General features: G+C 32.9%; 1 protein-coding gene across 1 annotated transcript; it reads right to left on the reverse strand.

Moving 5' to 3' along the window:
- Positions 1-4,315: 4,315 nt before the first annotated feature.
- Positions 4,316-13,046, reverse strand: LOC132559117 (E3 ubiquitin-protein ligase RNF34-like). The gene is made up of 6 exons (XM_060223726.1): positions 12,879-13,046; positions 12,458-12,748; positions 11,404-11,646; positions 5,804-6,008; positions 5,170-5,193; positions 4,316-4,515 (listed from the first exon to the last, which is right to left on the reverse strand). Exons 1-6 carry the CDS (start codon positions 13,044-13,046, stop codon positions 4,316-4,318), a joined length of 1,131 nt encoding a protein of 376 aa, XP_060079709.1.
- Between the last annotated feature and the right edge of the window lie 5,037 nt (positions 13,047-18,083).

Genomic DNA, 18,083 nt, shown 5'->3' on the forward strand with positions numbered 1-18,083 from the left:
TACCCTCATTCACATTGAAATTTTGTTCTCTTTTTTAAAGTGTGTGTTTATTAGTAATGTGGAAATGAACTAAAAAAAAAACATTTGTTCATGATTTTTTCATGGTTGTCAGTTTTCAGATGCATAATCAAATCAACTGGCTTAATTCTTGGGAAACTAAACCCATCCTATTAAAACTATGACAAAATAAATGGGAAAATTGAACACATCAACAATTTCAACAGCCTCTTTCAAAATGAGAAGGGATTCTTAACAAAAAACATAATAATAATTAAAAAAAAAAAAAGATCAAAATAAAGAAAAACTATAAAAAGTTGAGCTTTTTAAATTTCTAAAATTCTCCAACTTTGGCCATACTGCTCTGTGAAAATTATAATTAAAATTAAAGTTAAGTTAAAATAGAAATAGCTTAACCAAATTACAGCTGTTTGTATACATTAACAAGTAAACAAGTGGAAACAAGAATATAAAAGAATGATGGCCAAAGGTAATATTATACCCTTGACAAGGTGGCATAAAAATATCAACAATGTCGGTATTTATCAAATGGTATGATATTCTTAATAACATATAAAGCTAATAATTTCTTTTATCAAAACAGAAAAACAAATGAAAAATCTCTAAAATTATTCAGAAACCACAGAGTGAAGTCAAAGTTCAGATGAAATATGAACTACAGGTCGCAACGAAAAATGATACCCAGTAGTAAATCAATGCACAAAATTTTTATCAAAATAAGTGTAAAATTTTCACATTACGGCTATAATATTTGGACATTGATGCTAAGAGTCTGGTAGAACCTGAGTACTTTGTCTCACTTACTAAATATTTTACTATTGTATTGTTTTATATCTGTGATCATGAATAAAAGTAACATTTTATTCAGAAGTGAATAGATCATACTGATAAAAGTATATACAAGTTGTATGGTATATACAAAGTTGAATCTTGTTATCTTGAATAATCATTTCGTCAATCCCTACCAAACTTTACACAAAACATCCAAACTCATTTAAATCAAACTTTCCTTTATCAAAAAGTATACCTATGGTCCCATCAAGTTTGAGATAAAGAAGTTTGACTGTACATGTATATTATATGTTCAGCGTTTAGAATGTCAATCTTTGTGTTGACTTGATATTGGGGTGGACAGATCCCCTTGAAAATTGACAAAGAATTTTGTTGTTACTGTCATTATTACTTCTCTTTTATACTTATTTATCTATTTATTTATTTATAAAACTGAGACGTAGAAATAGAAACAATGAACAAGAGGCTTGACAAATAGTTTGAACACCCAACTTTCACATACAAGTGTTAGTTTTATCTTTCTCTCGGTAGTCATAAAAACTTATTACAAAAGTTACAGGGAAATAATTTACCGGTCGTTATTCATTACAAGAACATCATCAATTTCCATTACAATGATAACTTTGTACACTTCATAGCCATAAAATTAACATTCATTTGTAAATAATTTCAACATTCACGGAGATGAGTTTTTGTAAATTTCATCATTGCAGTTATCGGTACCGCTTTTCATACAGAAAAAATGGAGACAAATTAAATATGTACATACATATATATCATATATAAGTACTTTGTACCTTTTAACAAAGAAAACCATCAGAAATATATAAATATTATATATTATTGAAACTTTGACAATACATGATTGTTAAAATATTGTTAAAGATTTAAGAAATATATGTAGCAATCCATATACTTTCTAATTCTAAAAGAAAATACAAAATAAACAAACAAACAAATCTTAATACATAATGGCACATCATATCACTCCACATGATAAACTATTTATCATTGGATGATTATGTTACAGAATTGCATAACAACACAAAAAAAAACCTTAACAGTTTGAAATGAAAAAAAAATAAAATAAAATAAAAAAATGCATAAAACTAACACCAAATATCAGTGCTAGCAGGAAGAAATCCAGTAAGATTTTAACATGTATCACCTTACCAGGAGTTTTTACTAAGCAGAGTTTTAGTACGTTTTATCAATGATAATTTACATATTTCTAATGGATTCCTCAAAGCAATTTATAATTAACCTACTTGGCATGTTTAGCATCAGATTAGAAATTAATACGACATGTTATATAACAGCCTCCTACCCTGACAGACACAATATTTATATTCAAATTTCTGAAGTTGCCAGAGCTACAACAGCTAGTCAAAAATAAGGGAAACACTTTTTTTCCCCAAAATTTGATGAAAAATTCAAACTCCACTGAAATTATAAATAGACCCAAACAAACATGAACCATCCAAAATCATTGCAGTTGATTCTTGAAAAAAATTAAAACTTAACATGAAAATGTCTATTTTCAATTTACTACAAGTTTACATAAAGTCTGATAAAAATCAAAGAATTTTGTGAGAGGAATCCTTGTAAATATACATGCACACAAACAAATTTAAAAATCATTTCACTGATTCGTTAAAAAAAAAATTGAGAAAACATGTGAAGTTGTATGGAAAAATTTACAAATGAGAATACACTTTTATATGTAAATTTTGACTTCCTTAGTTGTATATATATGCTACAAAAATAGATCATTTGATAATCTTATGAGTTTATGATATCTCCTGTGTGCTTATTTACAATGACACATCACAACGCATAGATTCTGTAGTTATATTACTGGTAGCATTGCAAAAAAAAAAAAATAAAAAAAAAATAAAAAAATAATGAAATTATTTGCTTTGATCGAATGATAAAAAATAGTTTTATTCAAAACATTAAAAAAAATCAAAATATATATTTTGATAACAGTTGATTTGTATCATTTGGATTGATATCATCTGTGATTTTGTCTCTGTGATAACATAAGTTTATAAAAGAAATTCATGTTTGTCTCAAAAAGGATGAACAAGGATGAATGAAACACATGTTTTTACATGATGCATGATCCACCAAGTACCAAGCACCACAGAGGAAAAACTGGGACAAATGACTAGTGAAAATTAAAAAAAAAATTCTGGTCATCTACATCGATGACACAATTTCTGTGAATGATTTGGCTATCATAATTATTTAATGCTAACATTCCTCTCTTTAATTGAGTTTGATCACCCTTGATGTAACCCTTTAAAGTGCTAACTATGCTGTACATCTGGTTGTAGAATCACTATTTTACAGTGTATTGTATTGGTTAAGAGGCTACAACACAACTGATAGAAAAGACAATTTCTACATCTGTGTTTAAAGAAGTCGCTCCTTTGAAACTACCTAGATCTTGTATACAATATGGAAACCAGTCCAGGCAAGATTAAAAGAAAACTGTGGTTAATTTTTGTTATCATTTTAACATACACACAGGTAACTAGGAATTATTACATGTCAGCTCAATCATCTCATTTTCAATATGTTTTATCTTATTATTTAAGAGACACAAAAGCCCTCGCTCCATTATTGTTCAATAACACACAAGATTGAAGCAGTACTTTTTTCACCATTTTCAAAGCCATTAGTTGTACAATTTCAAAACAGAAGCATGTACATGTATACTGCAAAATCAGCCCCCTTTATATGAACAAACGTTCACAAATTTTACAGTAACCATCCAAGCCTATTTTGGAAAATGTTTCGTTTTTAAAGCATACAGCATTTTTTATTTGATTTTCCAAAAAAAAAAGACTATCCTGAATATCTAATTCTTTATTTTCAAAAATACAACAAAATAAAACAATTTTTCATTTTGAAATATATTCAGATTACTTTTCACAGCACTTACTTTTGTTCTTGTATGAAACATTACTCATGCAAACATATTTCCTGCTTATCTTTAACAATGCTTTATATATATATATATGTTTATGGTACAAACAGAACAAAAAATTTGACCAGGAAGTATAATATGTGACAGCCTGTAACAGCAGATTTCAGCATTACTTTCGTTAGGCCAGCTTATTATTCTCGATACCTTAAAACCAATTCACACATCATAAACTTGTTTTTTGTTAGAAACATTTGTATACAGAAAATGTTCTTTGAGAATGTTTTCAATCTGCGTTCTGATAAGACAAGTAAAATATTTGTGTTTTAAAGTATCAGCATAAAGATATCTATCAAAACTATGAAAGTGATGCTGATGTCCTTTAACTTTCTAACTAATGTCGCTGTTCCTTAACTTTCTTATCAAAATTGTCACTGCTCTATATATCTCTTATCAAAATCACCGACCCCAGGGCTTTCCAACATTGCTGCTTTACCAAATTTTAGGCCCCTGATTTATAAAATACTTATATAATCACAAAATACACACCATGGTTCTACCCAGAACTGGTCCTTAGCTCTTAAAGGTATGTACAACTCGTACAACATACTGTCGACATATTGGACACTCGTTGAGACGACGGCCACATTGTGTGCAGGAGATCATGTGACCACATTCTAGGAGCACGCAGTCAATCGCAGCATCCATACAGATTTTACATATATCATCTTCAGGTTTTTCCCCAGTGACTGGCTCCCCTTTCGTGTCTTTAGCTGAAGAAAAATTAATCATTTTTATTTCAAAAGCTACAGATGTGTATCAGCAGATTGCTTTTCATATCCAAAAGACTGATAGCTCTGTAGTATTTCATACAATGATCTTCTTTCCTATGATTACTAAATTTTTTAAATGAAACCAAAATCTTGTGAATACTTTCAGGAATAAAATAAACTGAAATCTCTATGAAAGACTTGAATGGCCCCACTTCTATGCTTGATGTGACCTGACCTTTGACCCTCTAACAGTCAAGCTTGATGTGACCTTTGACCCTCTAACAGTCATGCATGATGTGACCTTTGACCCTCTAACAGTCATGCTTGATGTGACCTTTGACCCTTTAACACTGACTGATGACCAACTTTATCCTTTTTTATATTCCTTGGTAGATATGATCCAAATCTGTTGAGATTCTCAAGATAAGACAATGATTTGTTGTAGAACATGATGGGATGGGAAGAACCAACATAAACTATCAGAGGCATAGAAACCCAATCTTACTAGTTCTATAATAACGTGATAGGATATCGCCAAGTTAATAAAAACTTGACAGGAATCTCTAGTATTTTGTCTGTAGTAGGACTTATATCTTTATTATTTAATAATGATATAAAGTTTTATTTGATATATTTAGTGCTAAATTTACTTACTTTCTGTTGAGTCTAAATCTTTTACTGTAAAAAATAAAAAATACAACAATTTGATAATTTCATAAATATCACATATGCATTCTTTAAAATTATTCAAAACTTATATATATATATATATATATATGTATTAGTTATATTTGAAGTTAATGCCTTTGTTTCTGTTTGAGTCAAGGAAATACCAGTGATCAAAGTTAAACTCAATATGTACTACATTCATGTAAGTCTGTCTATTCCAATCAACAAATGTCTACAGATACAGGTGTGAAGATGGTACATAATCAGTGACTAGATACGTATTTAGTAGTATAATATTGTATGCCATATTAGAGACAACGGAAATTACTCAAAAGTGATGAAGCTAAGGGGGGAAGGAAATAAATAAATAAAGAAATGAAGTAATGAATGAAGGAATAAATAAATGAACAAATGAACAAACAAACGAACGAATGAATGAATGTGACAAGGTATTTTCATTACTACTAACAGTAAGTAACTGTAGAAGTATATATAGCATGTCAATACAATCAATATCGATTTCAAGTTAAATGATCATGTGTGGTAAGTTTCATTAAATTATTCTATTGAAGTTCTCTTGAGATCATATCATGTGTACCTAAACCACCATATGTTTTACCTTTTTGTTCGTTGGTCTTATGTTCCTTCCACAACCGTTTGACCTTGTCGACTAGCTCGGGTTTCTCACAACATCCTTTGTAGTTCACAAAATTGGTAACAAGGACTTCCTTTAGCTGCCTGACTGTGAGGTTGTCAACATCCTCAAGTGTTTTGATTTCTGCCAGATTCATCCTCACACGAGGGGTGGCTGTACCTTGGGGAACCTTCAATGACAAGGAACAAATCAAATTCACTTTGAATATTGCTAGTGCACACCCATTTCTAACTGTCTGCACCAACTTATAAAACTACACATTGTATTAAGCCTTCCCTAATTTGAAATACAGAGGTCTAACTATTGTAACACTATCAAGTAGATCACTCTGTTGTTAAACCGGAAATGGTTATATGAACAGGAAGCAGTATTTTATTGTATATAATGTTGGTTGGAAATTTAAAATATGAAAATAATAATTTCCTATGTTATGTTAATGGCTCAGCTAGATTTAGATTTTAATCTTAACCCTGGATTTTGCAAGGGACTTGCCAATTTACAGAGATCGGCTAGACAAATTAGCTTGAGGAAGAAAACCTTAGGCAAAACTTCATGTAAAAGAAAACATCCTGATTCCCAGCAATAAGTTTCTATCTTTTTGTTTTTTGGAGAACGATGGCTTACAAGGCACCTCCAACTGAATCCCTTACAAGTAGATTCGAAAACTTAAGTCTGAAAAGTAATAAACCAATAGATACACATTATTCACGTAGTTCATTATTAGGTCTAAGATGTCAGCCTTCTTATACCAAGAAACCTGTAGCTATAATCAGGAAACCTCAAACAGTAGTACTCAAGAAACAACCATGCAAAGTAAAAGAATGTATTCAAACAAAATCTCGTAGACGGTCGACTAAATGTAAAAGATGGCCTCAAGTCGATGTAACAAAACAAGAAGAAATAACTAACCCTTTATTGGAGACAATACATGATGTGATGAGATGTTCTCACATTATTTACAACATCATTCTTGTATACATCCGCTTAGCCTTAGCGTCCCAATCATCAGTTAAGATAAGAATGCATGAAGAATTTAGGCACTATGTTAAAATATACCGTCTTACTCACATTGATGAGTTACGTAAGGAAAATCCAAGTGTGACAATTCTCCCTTCAAGAATAAAATATTGGCAAAGGTTTTGTTATGAATTTCGATATGGTGTAGACCAAATCTATTGTGCAAGACAATTGAAGATTGCAGAAGAAGTATTTCAAGATATTGTTAAGAATACCAAACACTTAGACAGTTTATTTTATGTTTAATTGCAGAAAGACGGCCCAGGCCTGACTTACTAAAATGAACAATTCACTCCTTTTCGTCTTACTAATAATAGGTAGTGTTAAAGCAACTCTCATCAGACAAAACGTAGTCTTTGAGAAAATAAATGATGTCACAACTACTAGATCTAAATGGTTAGTCGCATTTGTCTTAGACTTAAATCCGTACCAAAATATCTTAGCCAAATTAAACAACAGTCTTTCTGAAATAAGTAATGAGATTTATGTTGAATCTCAAGTGTGACAGTTACACCCAAAAATTGACCTTAATCTGGCCTATAACTTACTAGTACTTCACCATGAAGTTAAAAATTTAAGACAAACTCAGGAATTCTTACAAGAAGAACTTAGAAATATAAAAACACTACATCAGACTCGAACTAAAAGAGCGTTGATTCCAATTGTAGGTAAGGCACTGTCCTTCCTTTTTGGTACATTAGATGAAGATGATATTGATACAATCAAAACTAATGTTAGGACCTTAAGAAATAATCAGGTACACCTTCAACATGTTGTTAAGGAAAGTTTAACTATCCTTCATACTGCCCAAGGCCAAATAGCAAATAACAGAAAGAATATTAATGAAGTAATAGATACTTTAACTGATCTAGCAAAGTTAGAGATGAATCTTAGTCATTCAGTTCAAGATATTGACAAATACTTACATACGTATACAAAGATAGATAGAGCCTTAAGTGAAGCTAAGGAAATAGTTGGTTTAGCTAGAGATTACTTAAACCACTTGAAGCTTCAAATTAATATGTTGTCTCTTGGACATCTCTCGCCAACTGTTATTGCACCCCCTGACCTAAGGAAATTACTAATTGATGTTAAAAGTAAGCTAAGTATGAATATGCAAATTCCTTTTGACCTTGACGTAGACCTTTGGACATTTTATAAGACTGTGACTTGTACAACCCTGATTGGACAGGACGACTTAATGGTAGTCATTGCCATTCCTTTGATTGATATATCAGATAAATTCACTGTGTATAGAGCACACAGTCTTTTATTACCTTATTTGGAAACAAACCAAACAAATCTTTTGGCCTCTTATAGATTAGAAGCAGAAGCCTTGGCGGTGAATGAAGCCAAGACACAATTTGTTATCTTATCTCTTGATGAAATTAAGGAATGTGGAGGTAGCGTCAAGAAATACTGCAGATTTCGTAATCCAATATATACTTTAGTGTCAAACGAAATGTGTATAATATATCTTTTTATGGGATGGATTAAAGATATTGATAAGTACTGTACCACAGTGGTGCAAGCTAGAACTTCAACTCCTCAAGCCCAACACTTGTCTGATGGACACTGGGTAGTTGTTTCAGAAAAATCATTGACCTTTCATCTAAAATGTCCTGTTACTTCCTCTTTAGACAGCCTTAGCACGAAAAGTCCCATTGATATTATAAGCTTAAATGAGGGCTGCTCTGCTTCAAATGAGTTCATGACCTTACCATCATTATGAAAGTACTTTTAACTTGTCTAATAACTTTAACGCCTTAATACATAATTACTTTATGGGATCAATTAAACTATGGGAGCCATTTTCTCAGAAATTTCAAAATATTACTTCAATCAAAATCCCTCCAAAGTTGAAGTCTATAAAAGAAATTCCTATTGATCATTTGATTTCGGAACTAGATAATATGCACAAATTGGTTCTTATGGAATCAAATAATTCTATCCAAACATACCTCATAATTGGAAGTGTAGTCATTGCTTTCTTAGTGATAGGATATTGCTTTCGGCATAAAATAAAAGATAAATGTCAAAATTATAGGAATAGTAGGTATAGTAAAAGGTCAGTTGTTAAGGGAGATTTGGAGTTGAGTTCTTTACCAATGCCTTATTTGCCTCGTCGAGAGCCTGATGTACCACAAGATTTACCAAGGCAATCTAAGGTTACAATGGTACCATGCTTACATCGCCACAGCACTTCTGAAGTAGACTTCCCTAGACCGGATTCGACTTTCGACAGACGACTTGCTGAATTGTGTTTAAAAGAATTGACAATCTTCCCACCTCAACTCAACTTAAATGGGAACCGAGAAGACTTACAGGTGATGTCAGGTGAACCTGACAACGACGACAACGTTGAGGGCGGTGCAAACCCCTCATCACCAGGTGGAGTAGCAGAGGAGGTAAAAACAGTAAAAAATAACCCTCTGGTATCCACCAGGAAGACAGTGATACAGGATCTTTATCCTGATATAAGAAAGGAACTGGATGGGAACTAGTCCCTTTGGCATGTCCTTCGTGACAATAAGGATAATTAAGGATAAAGTCACGTGAATTTAACAAGACTGACTACAACACATGTATACTTCTGTATCTGTTATACTAACTGTGGAAGAACAGAAGATGGGATTCTTATGAACATTTCGTGATTCTTATGAACATTTTAAGACGGGAAATGTGGTGCAACTTTCCAGATGAAATGTGATGGTTTCTAAAGGAACTATATTATTATATGGGATATCTCCATGAACTGATGTGAGGGTCACAGTGAAATGACTATTGGGACAAGATTGAGTGACTTTCGAATAATTCGGAACAGTTTGAGTGACTTTCGAATAATTCTCAGTATATATATTATTAAGTGACAGTGAATTATAACCGTTGTTAGCGATTTATAAACATATAAATAATTTGTTAATTCAAGTAGATAGTTAAAATAATACTTGCATGTAGCATGCGAAAGATTGGCGTGTGAAAGCTGTAAGAAAGTAAAGGTAAAAGTCTGTATTAAAGAACAGCGCCAAAATTTCGCCTTGATATTGTTAAAAATTGTTGAGAAATATAGTCAGTGGTTTAGCACCGCCTATATTTCTTTTGTGTATGGGACGGATGTGACACTATCAAGTAGATCACTCTGTTGTTAAACCGGAAATGGTTATATGAATAGGAAGCAGTATTTTATTGTATATAATGTTGGTTGGAAATTTAAAATATGAAAATAATAATTTTCATGAATTTATTGTTGTTTAATTTAGCTTATAACAGGAATTGAGTGTTAAATATGTACATAGTATATTGCACCAAATATGACCTTTACCTGTCCAGCACTGCATAGCCAAGCAGGGACTTATGTAAACAATGGTAGCCAGAATTCATATAAACAAATGTGATGTGTATATATAAACAGTGCAGTACAGTTAGAGTAACGATGATTGTATCATTATAACGTAAAATATTTCAAGGTCATGAGAAAATAATAGTTTAGATAGTGAATTGTATGTAGTTGCTTAGTACAGCATTACGAGTATGTAAGATAAACATGACCGATTTAGCAGATGTTAGGTTCTGCGTAATTGTTAAGTATTTGATTATTATATATGTAAATAGTGACCAATATGCGGTGGGTCTGAAGACTGGTAGTACCAATTGTCATTCCAGACAATAGCTTCCTGGGATTGGGGAATGGACCAATCAACGGTCGTTGCACTAAATGTGCATCCCCAATCCATCAGCACTTATCCCATACACAATAACAAATGGCGCCAAGATTCTGCATTTTGTGTCCAAATCGGTATAATTTTGACAGAATCTTGATATGGTTGGGTCGCCAGGATCAACCATTGTTCTTGAGGAATTTCCACCTGCGGAGTTGTCCGACTTTTGGCTTCCCCTATAAATACTGGGCAGTTTTCGCTGCTCATTGCACTTGGATCTAGGGACGCCAAAGGGACAACTTCCGGTTGTGGGACTGACTCTACGGAAGCGTGATAGGGAGCGAGCCTTCTTGTGGACTTCACTGTGCTATATAAACAACAAGTAGAAAGGAATTTGGACTTGGCTTTTTCTTCGGGAAACACAACGCGAGCGGGGGCACAGTGGGGTTACACTATACATACCTTGCAGTTATGTACCAGTAATGTTTCTATAGCTGTGACATACTGCATGTCATGACGAGACTTCAAGATTTGTAGCTACACATTAAAACTGATTGGTACTTGTTGTTTGAAGATCAATAATCTACTCCTGTTCAATTTACAAAAGCTTTGTTGTGTGATTCTAGGTACTACTGGTCAGAAAAGGTATTTTTGGAACAGAACCCTTGGATTTTGAATATGCCATTTAGAATTCATGAACCCTGGACATAGGTATATGTAATAAAAGAGCTAAATGTTTTGTTACATATAAAATTTTTCTCAATTGATTTAATTTTCTAACATATCAATTTTATTGAATCTTTGTGAAAATAGTTAAATAACACTTTTGTCTAATCTATGAGACAGGGTGGTAGCTTTCTTAGACCCTTGACAATCTCAACACATTACCTCCTCTTCTTCATCTTCTCCAAATATTTCCTGTCTAAACATGGCTTGTCTCATCTCCTGCTCCTGTCTCTGTCTCAGCCTCTCCTCTCTGTCTGTCTCACTTTCTGGTCCTGGGGGTTGGGGTGGCTGTGGGGGACTGGAGTTTTGCGTTGCCGAAAAGTGGTTGGTGTTGTTTGTGTCCTGAGTACCACCACTACTAATCGTACTACCAGACAGACTACTTGGCTGTCTAGACAGAGACTCCTACAGCAGATTAAATTGTTGAAACTTTGATAAAGTTCTACCTTTACACAATATTGATCAATTTTACACACAAATATTACTTCTTTATGCAAAATCTGACTCTGGGTATTTTTCAATATTGTTGAGGATAAAATCTCATTATCATGCTTCTTACATTTGTGAATTGCTTATCCTTGAATAAAAAAATTGGTTTTAGCATTCACAATGAAAATAGCATGACAGAACTTCATTCTATTTTAAACAATAAATAAACATACATATATCTTGCATGAAAATTGGAAAACTGCTTGCTTTTATTTTTTCAAGATATGTTCATCTACAAAATAATATAAAACAATTTACATTGGATTATAATGACCAAGTCATATATAGCTAAATCTTAGTACACCTGTACTAAGTTGATGATTGATCAAATCAAACCTAAATTCAGAGGACATGAACTTTATAATTTTTTTTTGCTCATTTCAGAATTTGAAATAATTACTACGACTCTAATCAATGTATTGTAACTCTGTGCAATAAGTAAATACAAAAAAATGAAAAAGTGAGAGAGGAAAAAAACAATATTTTTAATAATATTTTTTTTTTTTCAAAAGTAGATTCCTGTGATAATTTTCCAATTTGTCCTAAGACCAAAAAATTATCCTCAACCCAAAGTCAAGAGGTGGCTTTGTTACAGTTCGGAGAATACATTTGGTGTCATTTTCTCTTAAGCTGAAAGTTCATGTAGGTCCAGGGCTTATCATAAGGCATGGTCTTACTGCCAGATAAATATGGTAATGAAAAATACATTGTACAATTCACAACTCACCAAGTCCTCTACTTCAGCAGACTCCTGAGTCGGGGATTTAGCAAAGTTGATAAACAGCAGGTCAATAAGGTCATGCTTTTCCTTACATGTGTTGGTGGAGACATTCCGTTTATTGAGCAATATTCGTAATTCCTTCACTTTCCACTTCATCAGGTCAGAACGGGTGAATTTCCCCGACATTAATACTTTACATGTGTTACATTGTCTGTATGTCATTCGGTTATTGTCCGGATCCCGATAACGGTGCACACAATTGGAACAAAAGGTTCTATCACAGTATTTACATATTTTCTGAAAAAAAAAAGAAAATAAATATTGTTTTTTCAAAAGGTACTTTTGTGTATTATAGCACTTTTTAAATTGATTTGATCATGCAGAGGCAAGCTTGAGTTCGATTTAGTATAATGTGTATAAAATTTACCTTTCTTTTGAAAAGATTGAAGTTGGTTTGACAAGCTTCACAAGCCGTCATGTTTGGAGAAGTGGACTGCTGTTGGTTTTGATTGAAGTTTACATTAGTTGTGTATCCTGAGGGATGAAATGTGAAGGTCGCTGTGCCATGTTGTCCTCTCACTGCTGCTGCACCCATCAGGTCAAAAACTCAAGGTCAGGTAATAAAAAATATATCAAGGTCATTCAGGAAATTAGGTCAACGTCATGTATCTGAGTGATCCAAGCGTGAAGGTGTCCAAAATTGTTGATAACACAATTTTCTATCAGCAGCTACAGACTTCACATCAACACTATCATCTAAAATGAAACAAAAAACAATATAAAGATTAAAGAAAACAATTTCCACATAAAATTAACATGCAACAGTTTATAAACATTTATATAACGATTCAAATTAGCTAGCAATTTCTTTTTAAATTATATGTGGTGTATTTAAAGCACTTGAGATGAAAACTATTTTGCATTGTGAGAGTGAGGGAGGGGACATTGTTTGAAATGATAGAAATGAAAGGAAGATTTTCTTTTTTATGGTGTTGATTTTCTATGGAATATCTGCTTTTTCTCAAAATTTACCCTTACATATAACTTTAACTTCATGTTCATCACAGACTCTGATCTGATAAACCAAATCTTTCTAGCAAAAAATGTCATTAAATACCATAACAACAGGATATACACTGAAAATTATTGGAGCTTAATTATCAAAACTATTTTATGAAACACATATGACCGATGTTTCTTGTTGTTCTACGAAAAAAACATACAGGTAAAAAGAGTGAGTTAATTTCTCATCATGTATTAGAACCTTATTTAGAGCACAAACTATTAGTAACTAACTCAACACCTAAATGTTCTACTTGCATTAAAATATGTTTGTGGTGTGAGATCACCAGTACAGGGTTTATTGTGTGAGACCACCAGTACAGGGTTTGTGGTGTGAGATCACCAGTAAAGGGTTTGTGGTGCGAGATCACCAGTACAGGGTTTGTGGTGTGAGATCACCAATACAGGGTTTGTGGTGTGAGACAACCAGTACAGGGTTTGTGGTGTGAGACAACCAGTACAGGGTTTGTGGTGTGAGACCACAGTACAGGGTTTGTGGTGTGAGACCACCAGTACAGGGTTTGTGGTGTGAGACCACAAGTACAGGGTTTGTGGTGTGAGACCACCAGCACAGGGTTTGTGATGTGAGACCACCAGTACAGGGTTTGTGGTGTGAGACCACCAGTACAGGGTTTGTGGTGTGAGACCACCAGTAAAGGGTTTGTGGTGTGAGATCACCAGTACAGGGTTTGTGGTGTGAGATCACCAGTACAGGGTTTGTGGTGCGAGATCATAAGTACAGGGTTTGTGATGTGAGACAACCAGTACAGGGTTTGTGGTGTGAGATCATCAGTACAGGGTTTGTGGTTTGAGATCACCAGTACAGGGTTTGTGGTGTGACCACCAGTAAAGGGTTTGTGGTGTGAGATCACCAGTACAGGGTTTGTGGTGTGAGATCATCAGTACAGGGTTTGTGGTTTGAGATCACCAGTACAGGGTTTGTGGTGTGAGACCACCAGTAAAGGGTTTGTGGTGTGAGATCACCAGTACAGGGTTTGTAGTGTGAGATCATCAGTACAGGGTTTGTGGTTTGAGATCACCAGTACAGGGTTTGTGGTGTGAGACAACCAGTACAGGGTTTGTGGTGTGAGATCATCAGTACAGGGTTTGTGGTATGAGACCACCAGTACAGGGTTTGTGGTGTGAGACAACCAGTACAGGGTTTGTGGTGTGACAACACTGGTAACTGATGAAAATTCAAAAGAAAAATAGTTTATATTATGCTTTCATTAATTTTGAGAAGGCTTGCGATACCAACTGGTACTATCAGTGAATAACATTAATGGATATATGTATAAAATCATTGCTAATATGTATAGAAAAATTAAGTCCAAATTAGTAAATAATGGAGAAACTTTAAACATTTTCAGATGTGAAAATGAGGTAAAACTTTGAAAAATTATATCATCTTTTCTTTTCTCCGTTTTTTCTTAATGATCTAAAATGTTTCTTATCAACAATGAATGTTAATTGTCTTAATAAAATATCTAAATTATTAGAAGACAAGCTTGGAGTGTCCTTTAAGTTATTCACTAACACTGTATTATTAGCAGAAAGTGCAGATGATCACCACAATATGTTTAACGACTTCAGAATTTATTGCAATAAATGGAATGTGAGGGTTGATGTATCAAAATTAAATTTAATGGTATTTTGTCGACAGTAGATACCAAGTCATTTAAAATTCAATTTCAATGGTAAGACCTTAGATATAGTCAAGGAATCTAATTATATTGGCATTTCTGTAAGTCTGAAAATTTTATGGGAACAAAAAGAAAACAAACTCTAAACGGAACTAGAGCCCTTTAACAGGTGTTAAAAAGGCAGATTACATAATCTGACGATACAGTGTTAACTGGACTTATCTGATAAAACAGTAACACCAGTATTATTGTATGGTTGTGAGATATGAGGTTTTCTAATAATACAGTCATAGACAGAGTGCATTTAAAGTTTTGTAAACTGCTTATTTATCTTAAATCCTCTACACCTGATATTATGGTATATGGAAAGCTCAGTAGATATCTGCTTGATATTGAAATTGAAATCAGAAGAAGTTTTTGGACAAAGTTAAGAGTACCTAAAGATAAAATCAGTAATTTATGATCAATTAATAAGTATCAATTATTGAAAAATATGGTGGTTCAGTAGCATGGACCAAGTGTATAATAGATATATATTGAATAACTGTGGACTTTCCAATATATGCGTAAACCAAAATACGACAAATCCAAAATGGCTGCTTTTAGAAATAAAACTTACAATAAGTAATGAATTTAAACAAACCTGGATGGAAACATGCCAAAACTCTCCAAAATCTACCATCTATAGGATTTTTAAGGACAAAATTGTTTTTGAAAATTACTTAACTATTTTGATTTTAAATATATTACCGGTAAATAATTATTTACCTGTCAGAATTGGAGTTGGAGAAATTTACCGAGGGAAGAATATATCTTCCAAAAATGAAATAAAAGAGATATTGGTGATCAGTATCATTATATATTTTAATGTTCAGCTTTAGAAAATGACAAGAAAAAACTGCTTATCATCGAAATTAGTTAATTGATTATTAGACATAGTGTGTTATCATAAAAAAATGTGTTATCTAAATTAATATCTTTCCTAGAAAAAGTTATGTACCTTCATTATGAAAATTAATCATGTATGTTCCCCTGAGAAATTATTAGTTTAACAAAGCACATAACATCTATGATACTTTCTTCCTCCTGTACAGTCACACATGTGCACTAAATTACATAATACTGTATATGTATCATGCATCTCTGCATACCACTTGTTAAGATATTGAGATATAAATAAAAATACTCTTGTGAAAAGTTAACCTAAACAAGGAAACAATTATGTGGTATACACACTTTTCAGTGTAGATTAAAAAATGATGTGAATCATAAAGGATTTGCAAGTCATTTCCCTCTTTAGAAGATACATACAAAAAGGTATTACTAGTATGTATTTGGATGAGGATAATATACATAACAGGTACATAAATTTCAACACCACTTGTCAAGTGAAGTAAAGACTTTCAATAAGCTATGTGTATGCACTGTAGTATATGATCAGTGAAGTACCACATGCATCCGTATCTCCCACTATAGGTCCATACTAGATCACTGTAACAAATCCATCTATATATATCGCTCTTTATGTGATACAATATCTGTCTGAATTTGTGTAAGAAGTAATGTATTATCTCTCTGAGTTATACACATAAACCTTGTTGCCATCTTTTTATTTTCATTTTAAAAATGAATATATGTATTAAGCTTGTTCCATGAATTTCTCAACTGTTGGAGTTTACTGTAAGTCAAGGTAACGTCAAATCCTAGGCATTGACAGACGGTAAGTTTATATAATAACTATTGTCCTAAATTGATGTTATTAAGTATTCTGGAGTCACAGCTCTGATGGCAATGACCACAGCACTTGCTGACTGAGAAATATAAATCCTCACTATTATTATTGTTGTATGCTCTATACCATGGATATACACACAAACCTTTAGAATGGGTAAATTATGTGATGTTTAGTTGAAGCAGTATAGAAAATGACTATACACAACATTACCCATCTTTCAATTTCCTTTTTTACCAACAGACATGATATTGTTAATTAAAATCAATAAATTTCTATCACAACTAGTTGCAAACCTATTCCTGCCCACGGAAGCGAATATATAGTATTTCTACACTGAAGATTTTTCAAGATATAAAACATTTTGTTTCCAACATTTCTAGAATAAATTGTCAAACTAAATTGTGAAGATTAATAAACATTTCCCAAAGCATGGTGGAGAATTGGTCCTTGGTGAGAATATGTCAATGACCAGCTATGATTTAAAAAACACGCATATATATCTGTTATTAAAATACGAAGTCGATTTTAAACTTTTAATTAAAATGAAATATCTTTCTTCTTACCTCTGCCAATAGCTAGCACAGTGATGACATTTCCTGGTTAACACCATTACATACCAAAAGTATATTATATGCAAAATCAAATGCATACAGTACAGCATACTATTAATATAAACAAGGAAGTAAATAAGTAATCACCAAAACATATGGTGTTTCTCAGAACCCCATCGAAGGTTATCAGATCATGCCAAAAGTAGTCCTACTTTGTATATTCCTGTGGGTCTAGTCTAAATTAGGCGACATATACCTGGTACAAGTCTCAGCGACGTCGTTTTTTGCCAGTTGTACACATTGTCTGCGAGTAGGCAGACATACAGTCGCGAATGTACAAGTGACATAAACTACAGTTGACTCATTCCTTGTGCACAGTACACACATACGATGTAAACAGAGAACTAGTAATTATATATTTTAACAATAAATATGTGAATGACGATTAAGAAATGGTCGTTGTTCCATGACGGAAATGATGCACCCAAAATCATAATTTAAAGAATGATTTACCAAAATTATCAAACTGCGTCCTTTGCTGTGTTTGTTTCACATTGAGGGTGACACTTACTCCGTTTCGCCAGTCCGTCACGGTTCAATTGTTCTACCATACCTTTCCTTCCCGTTACCAATTGTCACCA

Source organism: Ylistrum balloti, unplaced genomic scaffold (assembly GCF_031769215.1).
Source record: "Ylistrum balloti isolate Yb309-2 unplaced genomic scaffold, AGI_CSIRO_Ybal_v1 Utg370856, whole genome shotgun sequence".
NCBI classification, from domain to species: Eukaryota; Metazoa; Mollusca; class Bivalvia; order Pectinida; family Pectinidae; genus Ylistrum; species Ylistrum balloti.

Coding starts and splice junctions, on each gene's coding strand:
- LOC132559117 (XM_060223726.1), bottom strand. CDS start 13,046: ATGGGTGCAGCAGCAGTGAGAGGACAACATGGCACAGCGACCTTCACA. Junction 12,749..12,878: donor TCAATCTTTTCAAAAGAAAG/GTAAATTTTATA, acceptor TTTTTTTTTCAG/AAAATATGTAAATACTGTGA. Junction 4,516..5,169: donor AGATTTAGACTCAACAGAAA/GTAAGTAAATTT, acceptor ATTTTTCTTCAG/CTAAAGACACGAAAGGGGAG.